Below are 24,850 nucleotides of genomic sequence, written 5' to 3'. Positions count from 1 at the left end.
ATCTTATAATTTTCTTTCTTCTTTCAAATCTGTAATATTCTTTTTGAATACATGTACGTTTGTGTTTGTCTCTAGAAGAAGATCATGCTGAACACATTTTTGGATGTGTTGATGGCAGATCCTCCCCCTCAGTGTCTCGTGTGGCTGCCACTCATGCATCGACTTGCTAATGTTGAGAATGGTAAGATCTGTACTCTCAGCTATTTATACATTGTACACCCTTGTTGGAATTTCAACATGCGAACACTGAAGTTCATCATTTAGTTTAATTAAAGTCAAACCTAAAGAATTAAATTTGAATCTAGAGTAGTTAAAACTAATTTGAACAAAATGTATGTCCATATTCTGGTGCTTAGATTGGTGTGAGGTTGATCTAACATAAGCAACTAGGAATAATAACCACAGGGTATAATGTATTCATATCCAACCCCACATGCTGGAACCGTATGAAAGCTTGTTAGCACATGAGCAGACATTTTCTATATGAATAGTATTTTCAGCAATCGCCATACAGAGACTAAAACTGACTCCATGCAGCCACAATTTCCTGAAGTTAACACGAGTCACAGTCATCTGTGCATGTGCAAGATCTTCCCAAGGTCTAGGCTTTGTTTACATTCCATTAGCTCCTCACCCTCAGGTCTGGGGTTTGCTAATGAAGAAATATGTCACCTAGAACAGCGGTGTGTTTCACTGATGTGTTTTTAATCAGTTTAGAACAACAACAGAGGTCTATGGAGTAGATGAATAAGCTGATCCAGGACTGACACACTGACAGGTATTAACCATGAGTAGAGGCAAATCATTGTCAGTTTTAGTCTCTGAATGAGGAGTGTTGAAAAATATTGTTAATATAGAAAAAGACCAGCCTTATCCTTATAAGAATAAACAGTTGAAACATCCAGCTACTGACTCACCAAGCGGATGTACAAATGCAAACTTGAACAAACTGAGAGAAAAAAAAAAAGCGCAATAATGTTAAAACATCCCATTTTAAATCATCTCAGTTTAACAAGTTTGGAACCCGAAATTATGGGGAGTGTTGATAAATGGGGGTATTTTAACAGGGCTGTGGCCAATAGTGAAATAAATGTTCTGAGCCTTTACTTAAAGTTCTATAACAACAACAATGTAAAACACTTAAATACAAGTAAAAGGCAGCATATAGTCAAGTAAATCTACTTAGTTATATATCTGATAAAAAGGTCAGGGGCCACCACCTTAAAGCGAACTGCATGCAGAGGATTTTGCCAGTATCCCTGTGAGTAGATATGTCACTACTCAGACGGAAAATGTTTTCATCACTCAGTCTTCCATCCTGTGGAATGTTCATATTGCCGGAGCGAGAGCATGATGGGTTTCCGGTATCGGTGCCAACAGTGCCACGGCTACCAGCTTTGTCAGAGCTGCTTCTGGCGTGGCCATGCCAATGGTCCCCATAGCAACCAGCACCAGATGAAGGAGCACTCATCTTGGGTAAGGCAAAATGCCCGATCACTCTCGATTTTACCTTGTGTTGTCACTTTTCTAAACAAAGTCAGTGCATGAGTCCGGATTGTTTTTACAGCGTAGCAGACTGTTCAGCCATCTTCCTACATTTCCTGTCTTCTCCTCTCCAAGAAGGATTTTAGCCATTTCAGCAAATGAAATTGTATTGACTGAATTTGTCATGTTCCTGCCTTCCCCCGAAAGCGAGATCATTATGTTATAAATTGAAACAAGGGAAGTCATGGGCGCTGGATCCCAAAACCAATCTCCATCATACTCAATTTGTGCACAGAGAAGACTGAATGTTCATGAAGCCTTAGGACTGGAATGACATGCCTGAGTGCATCAAACACAAAACATTAATGTGATTTATCATGAAGGTTCTGTTTTCCTAGTTTTGTGACATATTGATATAAATCCTACATCTATTAAACACATCACTGTTCACCAGACTGTATGTCACTTGGTTTCCAGTTCTCAAAACCTTTTGGCATTTGACAGTGTTTTCAATTCTCCTCTATTCTGATTATCTGGCAGTGTTAATGGTCATGTCCCTTCCTGTGCTCATGCAGAAATCAGTTGCTGCGTCACTCCCTATCTGTGCGTCAAATGTAAAATGCATGCACTGTAAAGGCAAGGCAAAGTAGTTTTATGTAAATAAAAATAAATGTTCCTTATAAAAATTCATACATTCATAAAAAGAATATAATAAATAAAATTAATCATGCACATGGTTGCAATTTACCATCTGTAGCAAAGACCAGAACCATAGTAACGAACAGCACTGTACTGTTCTCCAGCATCCTGACAAAATGATTAGTGTTTATAACATGTACTATGCTTTTTTGCTAGATATACAACACTGCAATGTTCCACTTCTGCAGTATGTGTTAATTAATGTTATGCAACAATACATTTCACAGTGATGGTGCAAAATGTTGAAACATGCTTCAAAATCTCAGTTTACTAGTCTTTTAGGACACAGCCCATGTTTACCACCACACAATTTGGAATATACATTTTTCCGACTGTGACACTGCACTTAGGGGCAGTTTTCACAGGCCTGTTTATATCTTTTTTTTTTTTTTTTAGTACAAGATGTTCATCAACTTTATAAAAATATCCCCCAACAACAGATCTGAGAAACCTTTAAAATCCTGACTGAAACTTTGTCCTGCAATTATTATTTATTTGCATTTTTCTCTACTGAAGGTGCATTCTACACTGATCATCCTTTCCTAAGGAACTGTAATCCTATTTGACCTAAAATTAAATGATCGGACTGACTTTCCCCGTTTGAAATGACGCTAAAATTTTGTTCAAATGCTTTTCTAACTTGGCAAGAACAAGATGACAGTCATCAGATTTGAGGATAACGAAACTGCACTTAATAATTTTGATGTGCCTCACATCAGTCAAAGTCCGTCTTCTAAGGTAATTAAAGCACACTTAATGGACACTGTGTTTTATTTCAGAGTTTTTAAGCCTCACACAAACAACTCTGCAATCATAAAACCGTCTTCAATTGTCTGATGATGGAACCTTCCTAGTAAACGTTTTTCCCTTACGTGCAGCATATTGCATTGCAGGTTTAGGGTTGTAGGGCAACACAGCAACTTGTAGAACAGCCAACAAAACCAGCCCTTCCTGAGCACAAACTGCCACCGATCCACATTTTTGCCACAGTAAACAAACTGTTGACCTAGTTATGTAAATGGCTTCTGAAGCATCTTAAAATGGTTTCTACTACGTCAGCAAGATGGCGGCAGTGGTTACGACAGACAAGGTGACAATACTTTTTCTTTCCTGCCCTCCTCACAGAAGTCTCCAGCCAAAAAGCTGAGCCATGCAATTAGTAAATCTCTAGGCTGTGTCCCCATTGGAGAGCCACCGCATCCTGTGTTCCCTGAGCAGGCTGAGAGACCTCAGGAACTCACCCATACCGTGTAAGTGTCATTCCCAAAGCATTTGTTACCACTCTTTGTGTCATTAATGAGGGAAACCCAACCGATGCATTGATTAACAGAGCGGCAAAGCCCAGCATGCTCGTGATCTATAGTCTGTTCTTATCATGTAACTGCCTCCATCTGTCTTTACATGAATGATAGAGTGCCATCCCTCTCAGATGTCAACACCCTGACTATTTGCCACCGTGAAAATGCTGATATACTACACAGGTTCAGTGACTGCTGTTGTCAACAGCACAGCTGTCCTCAGTCTGTTGGCAAGGAAATGGGGACGATGGTATAAATCTCACATGCCAGGCTCCTGGAACTCATTATATGAAATGCATTGTGCTCTGCTGCCGTCTTAAACCCCACACATTCATTTATAGTTTAGCTGAAAAATAATACAATTTCCATGATCAGTTCCACCGGCCACTTCATATTTTTTCTCATTAGTTGCACCAAAATTCTGACACTTTGGGCTAAAACTAAATCTAATAATGTTTCAGATTTAAAAAGTGATTTATGATTTTGCATGTTCATGTCATTAGTAGGACCAAAGGAATTCTCCCAACTTTCTCATTTGAGCTTTCAGATTTTTCTCATGGCACATTTCATAACAAAATTCTGCTTCATATTCCAGTCACGACCATAAATCTAAGCTGTCTGCGTAGGTTTTTGCTGCTGGCAAGCGTCAGTCGGTAACAGATAGCGAGCGACATCATAGGGGAGAAACCAGCTCAGAGAATGTAAATACATCAGCATGACTTCCTGTTTTACTGTGTGATATATACCATAATCTCTGAATCAGTTCTCACATCCAGGCTCTGGCCACAGGCGGTAGGATTATTCTGCATTTAAAATGAAATTTGCATTTGCATACATTTACAATTCATCACAGTGGGAGAACTGTCGACCCAGGTGTTTCCCTCTCACCGAGAGATGAGTCGACTGAATTAGTTCATAGCATGAAATTGCATCACATAAATAGATTAATACTGATTAAAACACAATTTGTGGCTATGATACTAATTTGAGATGATGAAGGCCCCGAGGATACTGAGCTCTGTCCAGTTGCGGCCCTTGGTTATGTTGGATTTTATAGCTAGAGCCTTTTTATTGTAATTATTTTTCTTTGAATGATTTTTCCACGAACTTAATGGTTTTGTTGAATGTAAAAGGGTATGCTAGCCATTTGTGAGTGTGGAAAATGAACAGATCCATTTCTCAAGTACTGTACATACTATGTTGAGGTCATTTATTTGAATATTTAAAATTTTTATTACTTTGTACTTCTACTAAACTTAATTCCAGTGGGAATTGCTGTGCTTTTTACTCTAGAACAAGTATCTGACAGCTAGTTACTTCTCACATACATAATTTACATTAAAAAAAACAGGATATACTTGTAATACAATATATTGTTAGGGATTAAACCAGTGGTTCCCAACCATTTTTGCTTGTGACACCAAAAAGAGTAGTGTCTTTTTCGGTCTCCTTGTCACACTTGTAAGCAGTTCCACCAAAGAGAATGACTACGCATGAGTACTAACAATCTAATAATGCAATACACAAAAATATACCACTCACGGGGAACATTCTGCAGAAAAAGTACTACTTGCGATACTTTAAGTATTTTTTTGCTGATAATACTTTATTAATTATGTAGAATTTTGAATGCAGAACTTGTAATGGGAATTTTTGATAGTTTTTTTTTTAACATGAGCAAAAAGTGTGAATACTTCTACCACTGGTCATTTGACACAGAGGGGAAAAAAGTGTGTTTACTTGTGTGATGCGTCTAAAATGGACATTTGGTGAATGGATGATATTTTCTCCTTCAGGACTTTAATGGACAAAGTGCATTTTCTTGTTCTTGTAAATGGCATTTCAAGGTTTGTGGAACTCTGTGTGTGCGTTCGCTGACTTTTAGGATAATGGATGTGACTGCTGCTGACCCTTGAGATTTGTTTGTATGTCTGTTTCTGTTTCTATTGTTCCATCTGACACAGGGAACGTATCTACCACAAATCACCGTCTTAGATGGTGGAAAAAGGTTGTTTGGTTCCAGAAGCATTCATGTTTTTATTTGTGTGCGATAAGTAAGTAGCGCCTCTCATCAACCGTGCCATGAAAAGATGCTTTTAAATCTGACAGCCTTTCAAAATATGTATTCATAAGTGAATGGCATTCTCAGTTTTAGTTCAGATTTAACTATGCATGTCTTCAAAATGACTAACTGATTTTCAGAGAATATGCATATGTGTAGCAGAATACACACACAGACAAAATATCCCGTTTCTAATCTGAGAATTCTCAGTTTTAGTTCAGATTTAACTATGCATGTCTTCAAAATGACTAACTGATTTTCAGAGAATATGCATATGTGTAGCAGAATACACACACACAGACAAAATATCCTGTTTCTATTCTTTTAATGAGATTCTAACATTCAAAGAAGATTGATACCAGTCTTATAACTGTCTGTTAAATATCAAGCATCAGTCAGCAGCTGTTAGAAAATCAGTACCAGTTTTGTGTCTTTCCATTAAATATATAGGTACAGTTTGCAATGTTTCTGTTTTCCTGGTGCATGAAACAGAGTGTACCACAAATGTCCTTATGAGGACAACAAAGGTCATCTTGTCTTATTTAATCTTATCAGCTAGGAGACATTAGTGTAACCTAGCATAAACTCTACAAACAGCTAGCCTGGCTCTATGCACAGGTAACAAAACCCGCATCGTCATTTACCTGTTATATTCCAGTTGTTTATATAGAATTGCTATAGGCTGGGCTGTTCCTTGGCTGGACTTGCTGACTCCACCATTTTTATACCAGTGTTCTTCTACAGATAAAACAACCAACATGCAAATAAGTGACCTTGGTGCTGAAAGGTGAATCATGTTTCTGGTATAGCTGGTTTGTTGAACTAAGCTAATTGGCTGCTGGCTATAGCCTCATATTGAATGAATTTATGAGAGTGGCATCAGTTTTCTCACCTAACTCTCAGCAGTATAGCAAATTAGCATAATCCCCAACTTTTACTTGAACAGTTTCTTCTACTCCAACATACCATTTGTACATTTTCTGCACTCTTTGTAGCCATGAGCCATAAAAAAGAACCGGCACTAATGGAGTGAGTCCCATTTGTTAATGGTCAATTTCAGAAAAACTATGGGTGAGTAGAGTAATGACAGTATCTGCCTACTATTCCCATGCTGATTTCCCTGCTGGCTACAGAAAACTTTCCTCAGACTCGATCGAGACTCGGACAATTAGTCACAGGAAAATTGCTAAGCCTCCAATTTTACATTACGTTATTGACAACACATAACAGAGAGAGAAATACACCGCTGGTATTCTAAACCTAGTGCAGCTCGTTGCCAGTCCTGATGAATGCTGTCTGTAAAGAGGTGTTATTTCATACTGTATATCAGGAGACATCCACCAGCACGGTCTCTCAGGTGTGTGTATATGTGTGTGAGGACTGTGAGTGAGTAGTAGTGGTAGAACTGGGGTAGAGCTTCAGGTTTGATCAAACTTCAAAATCGAACGGACTCAAGTCTCCCTGCTGGGCATCCCTCACCTCGTCTTCAGACAATGTGCTTCTATTCTGATACCATTCTGAAATATTTATCGGCATCTGAAAGCACAGAGTGAGCTGAGCTGTGAATTTTTCCCTCCACTCAGACTGTCAGGGAGGTTCTTTGAGATCTGTGTTTCAGAGGAGTTGTAGGTGTGGGATGCACTGTGTGTCTCAGGAACTTTAAATCCATGATACAACTTCTTACCTTCAACCTTAGCAAAAAGACTTCCAGCACCAAAATAGAGCTGAAAATTGGAATCCTACTGTACTTTGCTTTAATGTGGAACATGTTATTGCATCAAACTCTCTGTGCCTTGTTTAACATTTAGCAACCAATTTCACACTCTATAATCCCCAGAAATCCCTTAGCATTTTAAAAAGCTTTGCCCTGTTTTACATCTTTTTTTATTCTCTGGGTCAATGCAAATTCCATCACTGTCATTAAAATAGAAGAACAGTGAGCATCATCCATTGGGTTTTTATGGCCAAGGCAGTGACAGCCTCGGGGAGAAATAGGAGAACTGTCACCAGCAGGAGAGGATGCTTCATGTTTGTGTAATATTTTTAGCCAGCTGAGGAGGAATGAAGGCAGCCGTGCATTCGCGGTTGTCAGAAATAAGGTGAATGTGTGTGTACAAAGTGCCACCACACTTAATTTTCCCAGTAGCTCTGCCAACTGCCAAGTACAAGGAAAAAGATGGAGCATTGTCATTCACTGCACACAGGTAGCATGAGGCTTAGCGCATTGCAGACTTTGATTTCTTGGTGCCTAAATGTTGTGTCAGTTCACTCCCATGTGACCTCTGAGACAGCAATTGAATGTCCGGACCGAGTGTCCTTAATCAGCATTTGTTCAGTCAGAGAACCAATTAGGACGTATGTTAGAATGAATCCAAATTTCAGAGGAAAGTTAAATATGCTATAAAGATGCATTTACTTACTGTAAGAAGAAATTCTGTTTTCTATTGTGCCCTGTTGTTCCACAAATTGTACTGGCATATGCAATAAGGACTCATGATTATTTATAGAATAGCTGTGAAGAGCTTTGATTGATGTAACTCACTGAAGGTAGGGGAAGAGTTAAGACATGTATAAACAGTAGATACCAGTTTGTTACAGGTTTTTTTCCTGAGGGAATGAGAGTAGATTTGTGCTTTTTTTTTTAAAGGCTGTAATTAAGATACTCGGAGCAAACGGCTTTTCCCTAATTTTCCGTGTCTATTCATGTTAGAGAGAGGTGAAAAGACAGAGTTAGAGCAGAGAGCTTCAGAGAGAGAGAGAGAGAGAGATAGAGAGACAAATCTACGTCGTCATAAAGTCACATGACCGTCGAGTTTCCTTGGAGACAGCAGCAGTGTAGTACATTGAGATGTTCACTTGCTCAGTTGAGGACAGATTAGGCATCTGGCAACAACAGCACTTGGATGTATTTTGCCAGTGAGGCAGGTGCTTTCTCTCCTCACAGAGGTAAGTGTGATGCCTCATGTCTCGTTTTCTGTCTGGAGCTCACTTTCAGGCTGGATTACTGTAATGTAATGAGCATTAAATAAGAGGTTAACATTTTCACACGCACTGGGGTCGTATTTGAAGTATCTGTGCACATAGACTGAGAAGGAGACTGCAAGGAAGCATGTGCACATTTGGGAAGTAACAGTTGCTTTTTCCTTTTGTTGTTATTGTCATATTGCTTGAAACATACTAGCAGGATGGTGTTTGTACAAATAGCCTAAGAAACTACAAATTAAGGCAGATGAATTACTCATGTAGGGCTGCCCATGGCTTCTTTCTGAATCTGCTCAGGGTATGAACCGGTATATAAAAAAACAAACATCCATGATGCTGATGCTGTTTATGCTGCTCTAATTTCTGTTGTGTATTTAGTAGCATGATAATGTACAGAAAAAAAAGACTGTGTGTGCTGCTGAAGCTTTTTTTTGGCACCATAGGGGGGGAATAGATGCTCTCAGTGCTTCATGCTGATAATAGTATTCTGCACAATGTGGATATAAACAGTTTGGTTTGCCCAAAAAAATAAAGCATAATAGGATACAACAGTATTCAGTGCTTTCCCTCTAATGCGATAATGAGCTTTATAAATAAAACACTCGGTTATAATAGGCAGATAACTACAGAGCTACTAAGTGCAGACTGAGGAGATGCAACTACCGATGCATGGAAATCAAGTGCTGTCATGAGTGGCTGCTTTCCTCTGTGCAGGATGAAGAGTGAAGCTGAGAGCACCTGAGATGTGCAGAGTGATATTTTGATCCGCTAATGAGACTCTGTGGTCGGGCTCCGATGAGCTCGCCGGGGCCACTGATTCAGTCACCAGATGGACCCCATCGTTTTGTTATCTCTCACAAATTACCTCCCACAATGTCACTTTTCCTAGATTTTCAGACTTCCACGTTAATTAGATTTCTTGACTGCTGTTGTTTCTCTTGGTCATGTTAATTAGGTTTAAGCTAATTGCCTCAAAACATCCAAATTGCTATTCCTGGAAAAGTCGATTATTTTGCAACAATTTAAAGTTAACTTGACTACAGCATGTTGCCTGTGTTGTGCACCACACTCAGCAGCTTGTAACGATCCTCCCCCCTCCTTAACGGTCTTTTGTACAGCTGAATTAAATTGAAGTCAGGACTGCTGATTCATGATTATTAATAAAATGCAAATACCTTCTCCCCCATTCCCTGGTGACACGCACCACAGGGCTCTGCAGTGTAGCATTAAAGACCTCTAATCTTGTCTTTTAGTCAGCCGAAACCAGTGGTCAACAACATGAACGACACAATGCTCATGTCCTCTGGGACACCTACTCCTACCAAAAGGTAAGCACCCCCAGGCATAGTGTGTTTTTGAAGATTTTATTTAGACGAGGGTTTACGTTTGTGCTAATTACCTCTGATGTGTTTATTTACTTGAAAATGTCACTTTAAAGTTAGACACATACAAAATAAGTCCTTTTAATCACATAGACGTTAGTCTGTGCTCAGAAGAGGTGACCTATTCTTTCTCACTGGTGAAAATAAAAATAGCAGGACAAATCAGACTACAAATGTTATTTGTTCCCCTGCACTGTGGATCTGAGCAACATACCCCTGTGGGTGTATTTTTAGAGGAAAATTTGTTATGCTGTCATGAAGAATATGCGAGCACTCCTACATAAAGGACTGATTTGACAAACAGATTATGATAGAACTGGAGCTTCATCATGTAAGCAGATAGCAGGCAGGACCCTGCGAGTGCAACCTAATTGTCCTCTCATTTCAGCCCCTCTCAGTTAAAGGCCACCTCTATCCTTATTTACTCAGTGGTAATGAACCATTGTGGTTATGAATCCAGTAATGGAGAGCACTCTGCACTTTGTCCCACAGGCCTATACTAGGTGAATTTCTCTTTTGTGTAAAGTAGCTTTCTTTCACATCTTTAACGCAGTTTGTGTTTGCACTATTCAGGGACTCAGGGCTTCCCACAGCACATTAGGGGCAGGAGATATCGCTGTCTAGTGTACGGAGATAACAGAGGTGTGACTATCCACCCTGTTTAAGATTGGATGTTTGTTTGAAAAGCTTTTGTTGACAATTCAGGAAGAGCCTGGAAGAAGTCTGTGGCTGTTTTTTTCCACTTGTGCTCCCCTGGGCTGGGTTATCTTTCAGTACAACATCAAGGACTTGGGCAGCTGAAGGACAGCATGCACACTGCAAAAAATATCCATCACAGGAAAACTGAGCCTTAAAATGTGTCATTTTAATCATAACAATTTGCCAAAGGGATGAGGTAATGCCACTGAAATAACATCACATTCTGGAGAAAGTGTAATACTCTTAACACTGATGGAGGATTTTCTCTCTGTGTTTAGAAATTGAGACGCTAACAATCAGCGTACTAGGTTACATTTCCCATCGAGATGAACATTTTGTGCAGTGTAGTTTTGTCTCCGAGGGCTAACGGTATCAGGATTAGAGCAGAGTTGGAGGAAGGAACACCTGAAGTGGTAAACGATGCTTCATATACAGATCAAGCATCAAATCACAGGAAGTGACGGTGTCCTAATAAATGTTTCACTGTGGCAGTAATGGAAGAAGCCTGATAAAACTTTGTCTTGATATTTCGCTCTGTGAGTCAGAGATGCTTTGGGAAGATGTCATGAACTGAGGGCACTGCAGCTACAACACTGCTGCTTTTAGGGTAGAAATAGCACATTAAGCCACTGCGACATTTCCAAAACAGGTTGTGTTGTGCCAAGCTGGATCTTCATAGATAAGGTGCTGAATGAGGAGGAAAGGAGCAGGTTTCACTTACAGTAGGCTTGGTTTCAGAGCACAGAAGGTCTTTTGCTACCAGCCTCTCTGTGCATCACATTTGGTTTGTAAATATTAATCTGTTATCACAATTATCCTGCACTTGCCTGTCTGCTTACTGGCCAGTGAAGGGTTTATGAGACACTGCTGAATAATGTAAAAGCTCCTTGTGGCTCTGCCTCAGTTCAAGAACCCCAAACAGAAAAGCAGCACTAATGCTGTCCTGTCAGATTTAGCTATTTTATCAAATAAAAAAATAAAAAAACACAGAGCATGTTCATGATCGTGTTCATGCACAGTCAAAACTGAATGCACAGTTTAAAGATTATGTTGTCGTCACAGTCTTATCTCTGATACCGTCTGCCCTGCTGACATGGCATCTGCTCCCTCCCACCTCGCGCTCGCTCACCGGTCCTCCAAGGGCAAACCAGCCCTGTGCAGCTTATTACCTGTTAGTCATGCAGAACCACAGCGGGAGCAGATAAAATGAACAAAAACAAAGAAAATACTGTCTTGTGCCTGAGGAGTTTTAACTTAGTTAACCGATTTCTCCTATAACTTTACAAATCCATAATGGAATTAAACAGTCGGTTTACAGTTAAATCAATTTTAAAACTGTGTAGTACCTGAATCCAGTCCTACACAGGTTAGTGTGCACTTACTGAATGTTAGGGATCCACTAATCTGAATTTTCCTCTCCTGTTACCAATTTAGACACCTTAACTCAGAGCATCTGCTAGTACACGGTACCAGATGTTATCAGATTTCTCACATGTAAGATCTGTAAACCTCGCTGTGAGTAACTTATTAAGATGATTTTAATGTAAATTAATGTGACCCGAGGCAGGACGCATGACTGAATGAATGTAGAAACAATCGAGATGGCAAATGGTCTTATACTTGTATAGCGCTTTTCTATGCACTGCAGCACACTCAAAGCACTTTCACACTGTTTGGCCGTTCACACTCTCCGGTGTCATCACTGGGAGCAACTTGGGGTTCAGTGTTTTGCTCAAGGACACTTCGACTTGTGGACTGAACAAGTCGGGAATCAAACCGCTAATCCTTCATTTAGGAGACAAGCCGCTCTGACTCCTGAGCCACAGCCGCCTCGGCTTTATTTAGTGCGAATCTGTTGGCCATTAATGGTTAAGTTACAATTTTTAACTGAGAGAAGATGTGAAGTAGCTTGGGAACTTCAACAAAAGAGTTTATACAACTTCACAAATTGCAAAGTAAGTAGATGAGTGGAAAACTGGTTTTATGTTATATATCACTATCAGACATCAGAAAAACAAGATGCATCATACCCCAGATGTTCAACATTTCAAATCTCTGGCCTTCCAAAGTTTTGGCCTTTGACCCATGAATATTGTCTACCATTTTCTAACAAAAGTAGAACCAGCGGTGTCTGAGATGAGATATTGAATTTAAAAAGGCTCATGTATGACTAAAATAAATGTGCCAGGGAAAGATGCCAGTCCATGAGGGCTTCAAGGTGTTTCATGCATCTTTGTTCAAAACCTGGCACAGATCATCAGGAAGTACAGAGAGAAGAGACAAAGCCAGGAGCAGCTTCTTCGTACCATTGTTTCAGCCAAACCAAGCAGCCCTCTGAGGTTTGTCAAAGTATTACCTTAATCCAGCTACAAAGCTCAGGCTCCGTCTATGCTTTAGCAGGAAGACGAGACTTTAACTGACTTAAAGGGTCCCATTTTTTGACATGTTCCTCAAAAAAAGTGCTTTGACATGTTTGTGGAGTGATTTCACATCTTCCTGGTGCAGATCAACAGAATTAGGCGACAACATCTTGAAACAAGTCGAATGATTCGCCACATATTTTAAGACATCATCAGTGAAATGAAAGCATGGTAGCAGCCAGCTAAAATTATCTCATCACACTGGCTTTTAAAAAAAATAAAAAATAAATCTTGCATTGTGAACAATAAGGTTTTAATGCGAGTGTCAGTTAAAAGGCTTGTTGGCAACGTGTTTTGGACTTGGGTACTGAATCGTGCCGCGATGGTGGTTGTTGATGCAGCGTGTCTGAAGCCAGATTGGGTTTAATGGTCTTAATCATCACTCACTCTCCAGTCAGTCAGCGAGCACCCAGCACCATTTCAGCGCTCCTTCGCTCCTCATTGTAGGCCGCCTGCTGAGGAAGGACAGCATATGTCCTGTCATCTGTCTGCACCATATGCCACACCCATGATGGTTTAAAGTCTCATGCTTTATTTGACATTTCCAGTCAGTGATGAAAAGGCCAGAATGGACATTGGCACAGCCACAAACGCATTTGGCATGCTCCATTCTCTCTTATTCATCTCAGCTCACTGGGATCACAGACTGTCTAGCAACAGTGGATCGAAAGCCAAGTGTTATATATTAAGACCACCTTAAATTTAAAGTTTATGTCATGTGCATTCTTTTACATAGTCACTTTGACCGTACAAAGTTTTGCTTCTACTTTAATGAGAGCTTATGATATTAGTGTTGCTGTGTTGTGTGAGTGATGCATCTTTCCGTCTTTGCAGTGTCTTGGAGAGTCCTAGCCGGTTAGATGAGGAGCACCGCCTCATCGCTCGCTACGCTGCCCGCTTGGCAGCCGAAGCAGGCAACTCCTCAGTAAGAGTCTCACAGGATGCCCAGTGGTGGGCTTCACTGAGCCTGTAGTGCACAGTTAATGCTTTGACAAGGTTTTTATGCTTTATTGTGGCTAGAAAACCTGCAGTGAATGTGTTACAGCTACAGTTTCAAGACTACTCACACTTACAAGCATATGGAAGAGGATTAGGGCCACTGTACAAAACTTATTTGAGTTCTGACTTCTTTCTCATGATTCTGACGAAAAAAGTCAAAACTCAAATTTTGTACAGTGGCCCTAATCCTCTTCTGTACAAGTCAAACTGTACAATAACTATGTTTTGTAAGACAAGTGAAGAAAGAGAAGGATAAGTGTTTTCTTTTTCATTTTACTTGTTTGATAGGCTTTTGTGAAGCATGATGACTTAAGAAAACACCTGTCATCTGCCTTAAAGTTACATTCCTTAAGATTTATGTTCTCTGTTGATTTGGCAACAGCTGTGGTTTACATGGGAAAAGCAAGCACGATTTAATGCAAACACTCTTAAAGAAGAAAGAGAAGGATAAGTGTTTTCTTTCTCCTAAAACCACTGCTAGATCAGAAATACTGTACAACAGAAGAGCATCTGGTGTTTTTTTTGTTTTTTACAGTGCAGCCAAACAAAATCAAATAGTTTTAATGAAGAAGTCAGTCAATAATAACTGTAACCTTGATCTGGTTTCTTGCTGTGCATGATACGAGTAGTTTTCCAGCCAACAGCGGGACACAGTGTAATCAGCTGTTTAAACAAATGCCCATAATGACTGTTGTCTTTGTTTGGAGACATATTTTCTATCACAATCATTACACAGCCACAGTGAAACATGGCATTGTGCAGTTCCAATTTTTAAGTATTGTAAACTTTAAAACCCATTAACCTGGCTTGGTGTTGGACTTTGGTTTGCACACCACTGTTAACATCATTCTGTGATCATTTTGTTTTTCAGCAACAATGTCCTCCGACAGATCTGACTTTCAACTTTGATGCCAATAAGCAGCAGAGACAGCTGATTGCAGAGCTGGAGAACAAAAACAGGTGCAACCTATCACTGAAATATCACATATTCATTGGAGACCGGGCATGATTTTGTACTAACTGACTGGCAGTGGTGTCACTAAGTACATTAACATAGGAACTGTACATATAGTAGGTACTGGTTGTAGGTATTTTACTTTAGTATTTGAGCATTTTGCTGATAACGTTTCTGTACTTTTACTTAAGTAACATTCTGAAGTCAGGACTTTTACTTACAACTGACTATTTTACAATACTGTACAGCAACACTGCTTCCACTAAATTAATAAATCTCAGTTCTTCATCACTGCTGATTTATTAACTGGCTTTCGGATCTCGTCAGGGAGATCCTCCAGGAGATCCAGAGGCTGCGTTTGGAGCACGAACAGGCCTCTCAGCCGACACCAGAGAAAGGCCAGCAGAACCCTACGCTTCTGACTGAACTGCGACTCCTTAGGTATCATCCCTGTCACCACCTCTACTCCGCTTCATCTAGTACCAAGACCACTGCTGTATTTATGTAGGCTGAGCTCATCCTTCATGCAGAAATAATGTCTTTCTAATTTAGGAGGATGTTTTTGAATTAGCTTCACCAGCAGCAGAATGGGCATTTATCACAGTGACAGGACACCGAGGCCCTTGGGTTCAGTTCTTGGAACAGATTCACCCCGAGCTGTTGTTTCACAGCACGTTTTTGCCCTAAATGACTCCTTGTTTGTCTGATCTGCCCTAAATAGTGCAGTAAGGATTAAGGTCAAAAGCCGCAACAGAGTTTATAAAATTAAATTAGTTTATCAAGTTTATCATTTACAACATAAACTAGAACATCATTACTGTCACTTATATATAGTTACAGCAAATATCTGAATACGTTTCTCAATTTAAGCACCTAAAAGAATTATTGTATCTACAGAAATCTAATTATGAATTTGAAAAAAAAAAACACATTAAGATAAATTTGTTTATATACCTGGAGGAAACACTTATTCCAGTTATTATTTCTCCCAGTTTTAATTCAAACATGTTTGGAAGCACTGTTCAGCTGACTGCACCTGTTTGTGATTCAGGCTTTATTATAATAGGAAACTGTTTTATCACAGGCTGTGTTCTGTGTTTGGAGCCCGGTTGGATGGCTCTAATGTCGCCTTTATTCATCCCGGGGATACAGAACAGAGCAGAGATATTTTCACTCTGGAGATGTTTGTGAGTCTCTGAGAGGATGACTTCAGTCAGATGAATAATTGCTGCCCTGTGTTTTCACAATGCAGTTACAAACGCTGAACACCAGAGGGTAATGATAAGACAACAAAGGTGGTCAAACACAACCACTGAACAGGGGTGACCTGTTTTTTGTTTTTTGTTTTTTTTTACTGGAACTTCTTTTGTCAACAGTAAATAAAAAAAACAATAAAGCAATCAGGTTTTTCCTCTCCTTCTCCTCATGCCTGTCACTCTGCCCAACACATGCTGCTGTTTGTACTGTCTTCCTGGAGAACAGTAGCTTTGTCCCTCAGATTAAACAATTGCTCCACCTCTAATTGCTCCAGAGCAACATTTCTGGTTCATAAAAGGCCATTTTGGTGCTACACAGTGTTGACTAATTGTACAGCTAGGTGCTGCTTGCTGAATGGAAAATGTAAGCCCTTTTCAGACATGCACTGGGACCCTGAAATTCTCTAGACATTACCCAGAGGAGCTGTATGTGAATACACAAATGTCAGTCGACCCAGACCTTAAGCGGACTTTACCCTGCCAGCTATCCAATACAAAGTCTGTGTAATGTCTGAGTGAGCCCATGTGAGAATACAGCTGCCTATAGTCTGGAGTATTCACAGTGAGCAGGTGGACATGTTGATGACTTACTGTATCATGTGACTGGAATGAAACTGAAGGAATACAAACGGTCATTTACAATGAAGACGCCAACAAAAATATCTAACTGGAGACATAACAGGATTCGGGAGCTTCTGTTGTTAAGAGCCAGCACCAGAATCTTCAGACAAATTTAAGGTACAGCAAGAGACTCTGTTGTTTATGACCAAATTACAAACCGACTACGTGACGGTGTCATCCCCCACATCCTGCTCTAGTTGGCCCCCCCTCACATAAACCAAACGGAGTATTTCCAATAGGTGAGAATGCATCTCACATCTCCTGCTGCGTGAAAGGGCAACTAAAGGCAAAGTCTGGGCCTCCGTGGCATGAAAAAAATCATAATCCTCACACATATCTACTGCAAAGGAATGTACAGGAAATGTATGCATTTATGAAATATTTTGCAAACAAACTTTTTAAGATTTAGAACCTGGTCTAATGAGCACTTAATGAACTGGCTCCAGAATATAATTCCAAAATTCTTCCAATGAATCAGAATCAGAATCAGCTTTATTGGCCAGGTGTGTTGGACACACAAGGACTTTGACTCTGGTACAAAGGCTCTCAATGTGTATGTACATATCCCCATGCAAGGGGCAAGTAAACAGCAAACCAGCATAAGGCTGTGTAATATAACAAAATAGGTAGTATTAACAAGCAACAAACAGTGCAAACAATACAAAATAAGCAGTATAAACAGGCAGTAAACAATGCAGACAGACAAAGCCATGCTCATTGTGAAATGAGATAAATAGGAATAAAAATAGAGCACTTAGATAGATCAGCTTAGATTTTTCAGGTTACAACCATTTGTCCAAATTCAGTCAGAATCTGCCAGTTAAGTGCTTGTGCTTCCAAAGTAGGGTACAAAGTGCAAACTGGTTTGAGATTTGCAGCCAAACTATCTTTTATGTATAAATTCAAGGCTTTTTTTTTAGGTATGTTGTAAATTATGTCCTGTTGTTTTGAGAAAGCAAGTAATTTTAATCTTGATTAATGTACCCCCAAACTTTTTGTTCTGTCCTTTCGTCACAGGCACAGGAAGGATGAGTTGGAGAGGCGCATGTCAGCCCTGCAGGAGAGCAGACGAGAGCTGATGGTGCAGCTGGAGGGGCTCATGAGGCTGCTAAAGGTAAGACCATCACCTGCTTCTAGAAGATGTAGCTCTTAAGTGAGACGAAAAAAAGAGCCTCTCAATCAGTGTTAATATCATGCAACAGTGCAGACATTAAATGTCTTACATCTGCTGTTCTTCAGCAATTTATGGGTTTTGTCAGTGCTAATCTGTATTACACAATTGGGTTTTTATAGCTTGGTGGCATCTGGCATTTGATGACATTAAATGTGGACATGTTAATAAATTTTATTAAACAAGACACTGCAGTGACTAGAAGTTACAATAATATGCCGTACGTATGCATGCAAAAATCCCTTTCCTCTTCTTCTTTCACTGCTTTAATTCTGTTACTCTCACTCTTCTTGCTCTCTCTCTCTGCTTACCTTTGTGGCTGATAGGATGAGGAGCAGAAGCAGGCTGTAAGTTTCCCTTAATCCATTTTGCGAGACTAAATACCAGGCCTCTAGTCACAGCACTTAATGTAATGCCACTATACTTCCCCTGTTCACACAACTGAAAGAGGTTTTCACAATAGATTTTAAAAAGACATAAGGAAAGATAGGATTCCACCATCTAAGCGGGTCACACTGATCCGGTCACTCCGCCACTTCTTTGCTAGCAGTATTAGAGAGCCTAAACCATGGAGAGAGACATTCTTTCAAACCTGGCTTCTCACGTCTATGCTCCAAACATGTTGAGAGAATTGGGTATTTCTTAGCCCAAGTATCAGGGACCCGTTCCTTTCAATGGCATTAACAACCTCTGTTCTAATGTGACTGCAGTTTGGCTGCCCATCTGCTGCTTGGCTCCAATCCATCAACCTGGGCCTGCACCAGTCCCGTAGTGACACAGTGATTCTTTCTCTGTGAGATATAGCTCACAACTCAGCACAAGCCCCAGTCGCTCACCCGCACATGCTTCCCATTACCTCTTTGATGCAGTAAAGGTGCATTAGAGAAACACAGATTTTAACCAGCCAGTATGGGGGTGCCTTTAAACCATTGTTTTTCTTAATTCTCCTTAAAAAGATTAAGTTCTTTTGGTCACATCTGTGTCTGTTTTAATAAAGTCACCTTGAGAAAAAAAAGGCCAGCAATCTGTGCTTGCAGTATGGCATCTACAACTGAAACGCAGTGTTCCAGAGCTGGCTTTGTTGATGAAGAGGTTAACTGGATCTAATTTTTTTTTTCCTCACTAAAGTTGGCACACATTAGACTTCCCAGTATGTCATGAAAGTAACCAAATATGTTTTATCTGTTAACTTTACACTGTGTATATGCTTAAAGTACAGGTAATCTAGTCTCTTTGCACCTGTCACAGTCAAACACATACAGTAAATAACGTGGTGAGATTTTCAAATGTATTCTGACTAAAGCCGAGTTAAAAGGAATAGTTGGGCATTTTGAGAAATATGATTTCTTACTGAAGACTGATACCACTCTCACATCTATATGGTAAATAGGAAGCTACCGGTTAGCACAGCTAGCCTAAAGACTGTAACCCAAGTAATATCTTTGAGGGAAAATACCCCTATGTTTTGAGGTGACAAATAAGGAAAATTAACAAAACTTTATTCTCCATCTGCGTGACTGTTTTAGGGCAAATACAATCTATTTCTAATTTGGAGGCTGAATTGTTTGCTGATGATATTGTGATGACTGCAGGTCTTTTTACGTTGCAGTCCCAGTCTGGAGGGTCCCCTCATTCTTCCCCCAGTCACGGTGCAGGCTGCTCCATGCCCATGCCCATACGCTCCACCTCAGCTGGGTCCACCCCAACTCACACACCGCAAGACTGCCTGGCCGGAGTGGGAGGGGACGTGCTGGAAGCCTTCGCTCAGGGTGAGTGTGCAAAGAGGATTCATTATAGAATATATGCATAGTATAGAAGTTACTGAGCGTGGATATTTCCTCTGTAATGCCGATAAACTAACACCACAACTACCTTTGTAAAATTATATTCCTGGACAAATAACTACAAGTGTTTTTACTTTGGTTTGAAACCATTTCTGCTGCCCAGGTGTACCTAGAAATCTTCGGAATGATCTATTAGTTGCTGCTGATTCAATCACAAACACCATGTCATCGCTGGTGAAAGAGCTCCATTCAGGTTAGTCTATAATACATTTCTCTCATCTGTTTCAGGCTATTAAAGTTCCTGGGGTTTGAGCCTTTACCAAGGAATTGAACATGCTGTAATAAAGTCTGTGCAATGGGCATATTTCTCTGCATCTGTGTTACTCTCACACCCACATCTGATGTTTTTCTCCATGTCTGAATCAGTACATAGTGACCAAAAACATCACCACTGAAATCTCAGGTTTTATGTTTAAAGTAGATCACGGGGGAGAGGAAGAGGAGACCAATATGAGGAACGGTGGGGACAGAGGTGAGTCCAAGTACATGCTAATACACTAGTTTCCTAATTATTTCTTTCAGGGACAGTTATCTGTGTAGTGATCCTATATATATAGTATACGACTCAGAGACTGGCCAAAACATAATCATGCAATATTTCCTTTTTGTGCCAACTGAACCAGAATGAAGAACAGAAAGGAGGAATTATAATTATTAAGTTAAGCATAAAAACACACTACAGTAGCTGAGAAAAGCTGTGGTTATAATAGCTTTATTTTATTGTGATATTATTTTATATAGTTACTTATCCTGTTATTTCTAGTACATTTCTCATGATAATGGGTTAACTATCTTCAGAAAACAAGCTTGATAATGGAATAAATCACTTTCAGGAGAAAATGTTAATGTTAATTGTCTTATCACAAAAAAAACTTTTGTTATTTGGAATGAAATAAAGCTATTGCAACCACAGCTATTCTTGGTTTCTGTATATAATAATTTTTATAGAAACAAGTAGCCTGAAGTACCTCAACTTTCCACAGCAACAAACACGGTAGCATTATTTGGTCTGGAGGAGTTGGCTACTGCATGGCACCTTTAGCAACCAATAATATACATGTCTGGCTCTCTATAATGAGCTGCTATAGCAGCACCCTCCATCTGAGAGCAGGAAGGCAGTGTGGCACAGTGCCACAAAATCATTTATACTTTTTATCTAAATCATCCAGGCTTGTGCAGGTTGTCAGCAGCACTAAATCTGCTCCTCTGTGTTTGTATCCAGGCACGTTGAGGGTACAGAAGCACTGAGAGAAGAACGCCACCATCCCATCTTGTGAGGACATACAGTCATCAACTGGAAAGAATCAGCAACAACAACAACAACAACAGCTCCCTCTGGCATTAGCACGTAGAGTAATGCATGCTGTAATCTAACAGGATTTCACTATGTGAAAAAAAGTTTCTTCACACCTTGCAGGTAGCAAGATGTGTCTAATTAGCGAGTGTGTATGTTGTGCTGTAAACAAAAACTGTAATTACCCAATAATTTTCCTCATGACTGCTCAAGAACGTCTTGCTGTGCTCCCCCCCCCCCACATGTTCCATAGCAGCAGATCATTCTGTATATTAAATACTGTAAACACATGACCATGGGAACACCCCGACATGCAGGTGATCTCCTGTAAAATGTTCCGTCATTGCTTTTGTATGATTAGTGCTTTTGTTTTGTTTTTTGCATGAAGTTGCACTCATGTCTAAATTTAGGTGCGGTACCATGCAATGCCAGTGCTTTGTGGGTTTACGATGACAGCTGAGGTGTCAGAAGTGTCCTGCCTTGGAAATTATGTAGGGCGTGTTTACTTGTGCATCCATATTCTGATCTTCTAACAGGTAAAACTTGTAAAAGCAGTGGGCCGTTAACAATAGACAGGGCATGCTCCGGTGGAAATGCATTTATTCCCTTTGTTACTAAGATTGAGATGAGAAGATTTGGAACCAGTGTTGTAGCACTGTCCAGGACTCAGACTCAAGTCCCACTGACCGCATTCGGACTTGCAAGTTGCTAAGGACTGACTTTTTTTTTTAATGTTCGTTATAAGGTCGTAATAATTTGGCAGGTTATTTATTGGCAAGCAATATAATGATGCAATACACTGTTAGGAAATTTGGAATATGAAATGGTGATGGCTGTGTGTCTCTTGTGTTTAATGTTGACCTTGATGACTCTAGCTTGGGTAACGGCTACTCAACTCGGGTTATTCGAACACTGGGGACTTGAGACTCGACTTGGACTCGAGGTTTAGTGACTCAACTACAACACTGGCTGGAGCATCTAATCTAAGTCTCAACAAGAAAACAAATTTACCACATGCTGAACAAGCTCTCACCAGGATAGCAAGGAAATTAACAGTAATACTACTTATATGCTCTTGTGTCCTGCATTATCCATTACTGCAGTATAAAGTTGCAAATATACAGCTTATACCCATTTTGACCAGGGAAATATGAGCTGGACTCCAGAATATTGTGCACATGTAAACATACTGAGTCACATACTATACTGCTGCTACTGTGCGCTCAGTGAGCCACCCATGGAAATAAGAGGGCTGAGCAGTTAGGAGAAACCTATACTCCAAATGCAGTAATATGTTGTTGCAGAGTCTCATTGTTTCGTCCCACCGGAAACATAACTGAACCACCTGAAGGGCATCGTAACACTCAATGCAGCATAGTGCCTCCTTCCGTAATACACTGGCTAGCTGGTAGCCTCAGTGTTTATTGATTAAGTTGTAGGGAAGCACCTCAGGATGTTTAATAGTAATGAATTAGACACTGAATTTTAGTTGTGAGTTACAAAATGAACACTGTATGTGAGGATGTAAGGTAGTTTTAAGCAAGTAGGTGATGCTTAGATAGTTTTAGTTAATTGATAAAAGAATACTGACAATGTTTATGTGCAATGAAGACAGGTGCTCAGGGACTGAAGAGCTACTCTAGGTGAAATGTGGTGGTATAGTAATGTCTTTTAAAGCTAGAAATCATTTGCCACAGACAGAGAACTTAAATGTTGTTAGGGTTTCACTCCAAAATATGCATCTACTGTTATTCACAAATTAGTCCAGCAGTTCATTTTATTCGTATTTAATTTGTCAATCTGTCTCATTTTGGAATGAATCACTAAAGGAAAATAACAGCAAGTGATTAAAAGGTGGGTAGAAATTGTGGATTATAATAAGGAGAGGTTTTTCTTAAGTGCTATTTGGTGAAGCGTGTTATTGGCTATAGTTTGTGTGATTTTGTCTTTCACTGAAAAGCAAAACAATTTGTTACAAAGGTAGCTGCCAACCAGAAAGGATGTTGAACAGAGATCACATCTGTGTTACCTTTACATTTCCCCCTCTGGTTCAGTGTTATCTGTCCTTCAGGGTAACCATTAATCTCAAATTAAAATGGAATGTCTGATTCTTAGTAAATGCAATGTAATGAATAGCAGAGCAAATGTTCAGTCTTTCAGAGGGGGGGTGATTGGCGAAGTCTGACTGAACTAAACCACAGCGAGTGTGAACTTTTTGTTTCCAGATGTGTACAGTGAACCTATTCTATAAGCTAAGTAAAAGGTTTCAGCAACCTGTTACACTGTGTCAAGAAACAGAACAAAATGAGGCTCCTCTGTTATTGTCATTCTAAGTGTGATGTTTCATTCAGTTCTCCGTTCTGCTCTGTGTTATTATTACTGTTCTCAATCTGGTTTACAGCATTAGTGGAGTATAGTTATTGTAAAGAGTTTGTCAAAACGCAGATTCATGTGCACACTCACACTTATATAGCCGCCCAAAGCCAGTGCAACAACATGAGTACCACAATTTAAAATTCTGTGACCACTGATCTCAGTGTATTCATATAAAACTGTCCAAAAATGATTACGCTACAGAGGTAAAAACTTGGGAAGTTACTGTCTTCCCCTTCATTCTGGCCACATGTTTAAATGCAAAACATTTTGTTCTTTCAGTTTGTGCCTGTAGTTGTTCTGTGAAGTACTGTATAAAATAACCATTCTGCAAATAAGATGATCTATCAGCCTTTATGTCAAACTTTTAGTCTGTGACTTTGTAGAGATTTTATTTATTTATTTAATGTGCTCTGGGGGAAACTTATGTTTAGCCTTTATATTTGTGCCAAACTGTTTGCAGACATTGTGTGTCATACAAATTACAGGTATATATCTAAATATATCTGCATTAATATGTTGTTGTTGCCCATTGTTTATTCACAGAATGTCTGGAGACGCTCACATTTAATGGATTTCACTGCAGGAATCTGCTGGGGAAAACTCACATTTAATAGTTAATCAAGATTTAAAAAAAAACAAAACAAACATTCCAAATCTACCAAGAGATCATCGCCGGTGTCTCGAGGTAATACAAATACAACACAGCCAGTCAGACAGAAGTGATGCTGTTTGCAGAGACAGTGCGTGAAGAGGACGGCCTCAAAGGCTCCCCTGACATTTGTCAGTGTTTGTATTCTGTATGGTTACGTTTCTGGTACACACTTGTTTCTCATGTTGATTTTACAAAACATAGTTTTATGTCACAAAGCCACTTTTGTAAATAAATCAAATGTGAGATATATTAAAAACATTTAAAATACGGCTGGGACTGATCATGTCATGATTGTCATTGGATGTATTTAACTGATCATCACAAAACTCAAGTACTATATTTAAATATAATTTTGAGGCACTTCCCTTATCTGCTTCTCAAGCTCTACTCACTACATTTCAGTAAATAGTTAACTTTTTACTCCATTCCACTCTTCTTACAGCTGGTGTTACTGCTTACTTTCCAAATTAAATGCTCTCTGTTAAATCAAGTGATCAACTCACTGAATATAATCTGAATATAATGCATTCTCAATGTATAGAATTAGCTCCACCTCAACCAGTTACAACACTAAAGTGCTGCTTACACATACATGCATCAGTAACAATACAATAAAGATACAGTAGTGAGTATTTGTGATACTGAAATACATTTA

At 39.6% G+C, this 24,850-nt stretch overlaps 1 protein-coding gene across 1 annotated transcript in view; it reads left to right on the top strand.

The window, feature by feature from the left end:
- dtnbb (dystrobrevin, beta b) overlaps positions 1-24,463 on the top strand; it is a 32,261-nt gene extending 7,798 nt beyond the window's left edge. Inside the window, 13 exon segments of the mRNA XM_020607937.1 lie at positions 46-181; positions 1,310-1,476; positions 3,310-3,434; positions 9,780-9,854; positions 13,862-13,952; positions 14,898-14,986; positions 15,309-15,422; positions 17,876-17,972; positions 18,356-18,376; positions 19,639-19,798; positions 19,977-20,066; positions 20,292-20,345; positions 21,096-24,463. Of these exon segments, the coding sequence (XP_020463593.1) occupies positions 46-181; positions 1,310-1,476; positions 3,310-3,434; positions 9,780-9,854; positions 13,862-13,952; positions 14,898-14,986; positions 15,309-15,422; positions 17,876-17,972; positions 18,356-18,376; positions 19,639-19,798; positions 19,977-20,066; positions 20,292-20,345; positions 21,096-21,121 (1,245 nt within the window). The 3' untranslated portion in view covers positions 21,122-24,463.
- The last annotated feature ends 387 nt before the right edge of the window (positions 24,464-24,850 follow it).

This window comes from Monopterus albus, unplaced genomic scaffold (genome assembly GCF_001952655.1).
Source record: "Monopterus albus unplaced genomic scaffold, M_albus_1.0 scaffold90.1, whole genome shotgun sequence".
NCBI lineage: Eukaryota > Metazoa > Chordata > Actinopteri > Synbranchiformes > Synbranchidae > Monopterus > Monopterus albus.
The sequence above is the reverse complement of the archived record's forward strand: the minus strand, read 5'-3'. Positions and strand labels throughout refer to the sequence as shown.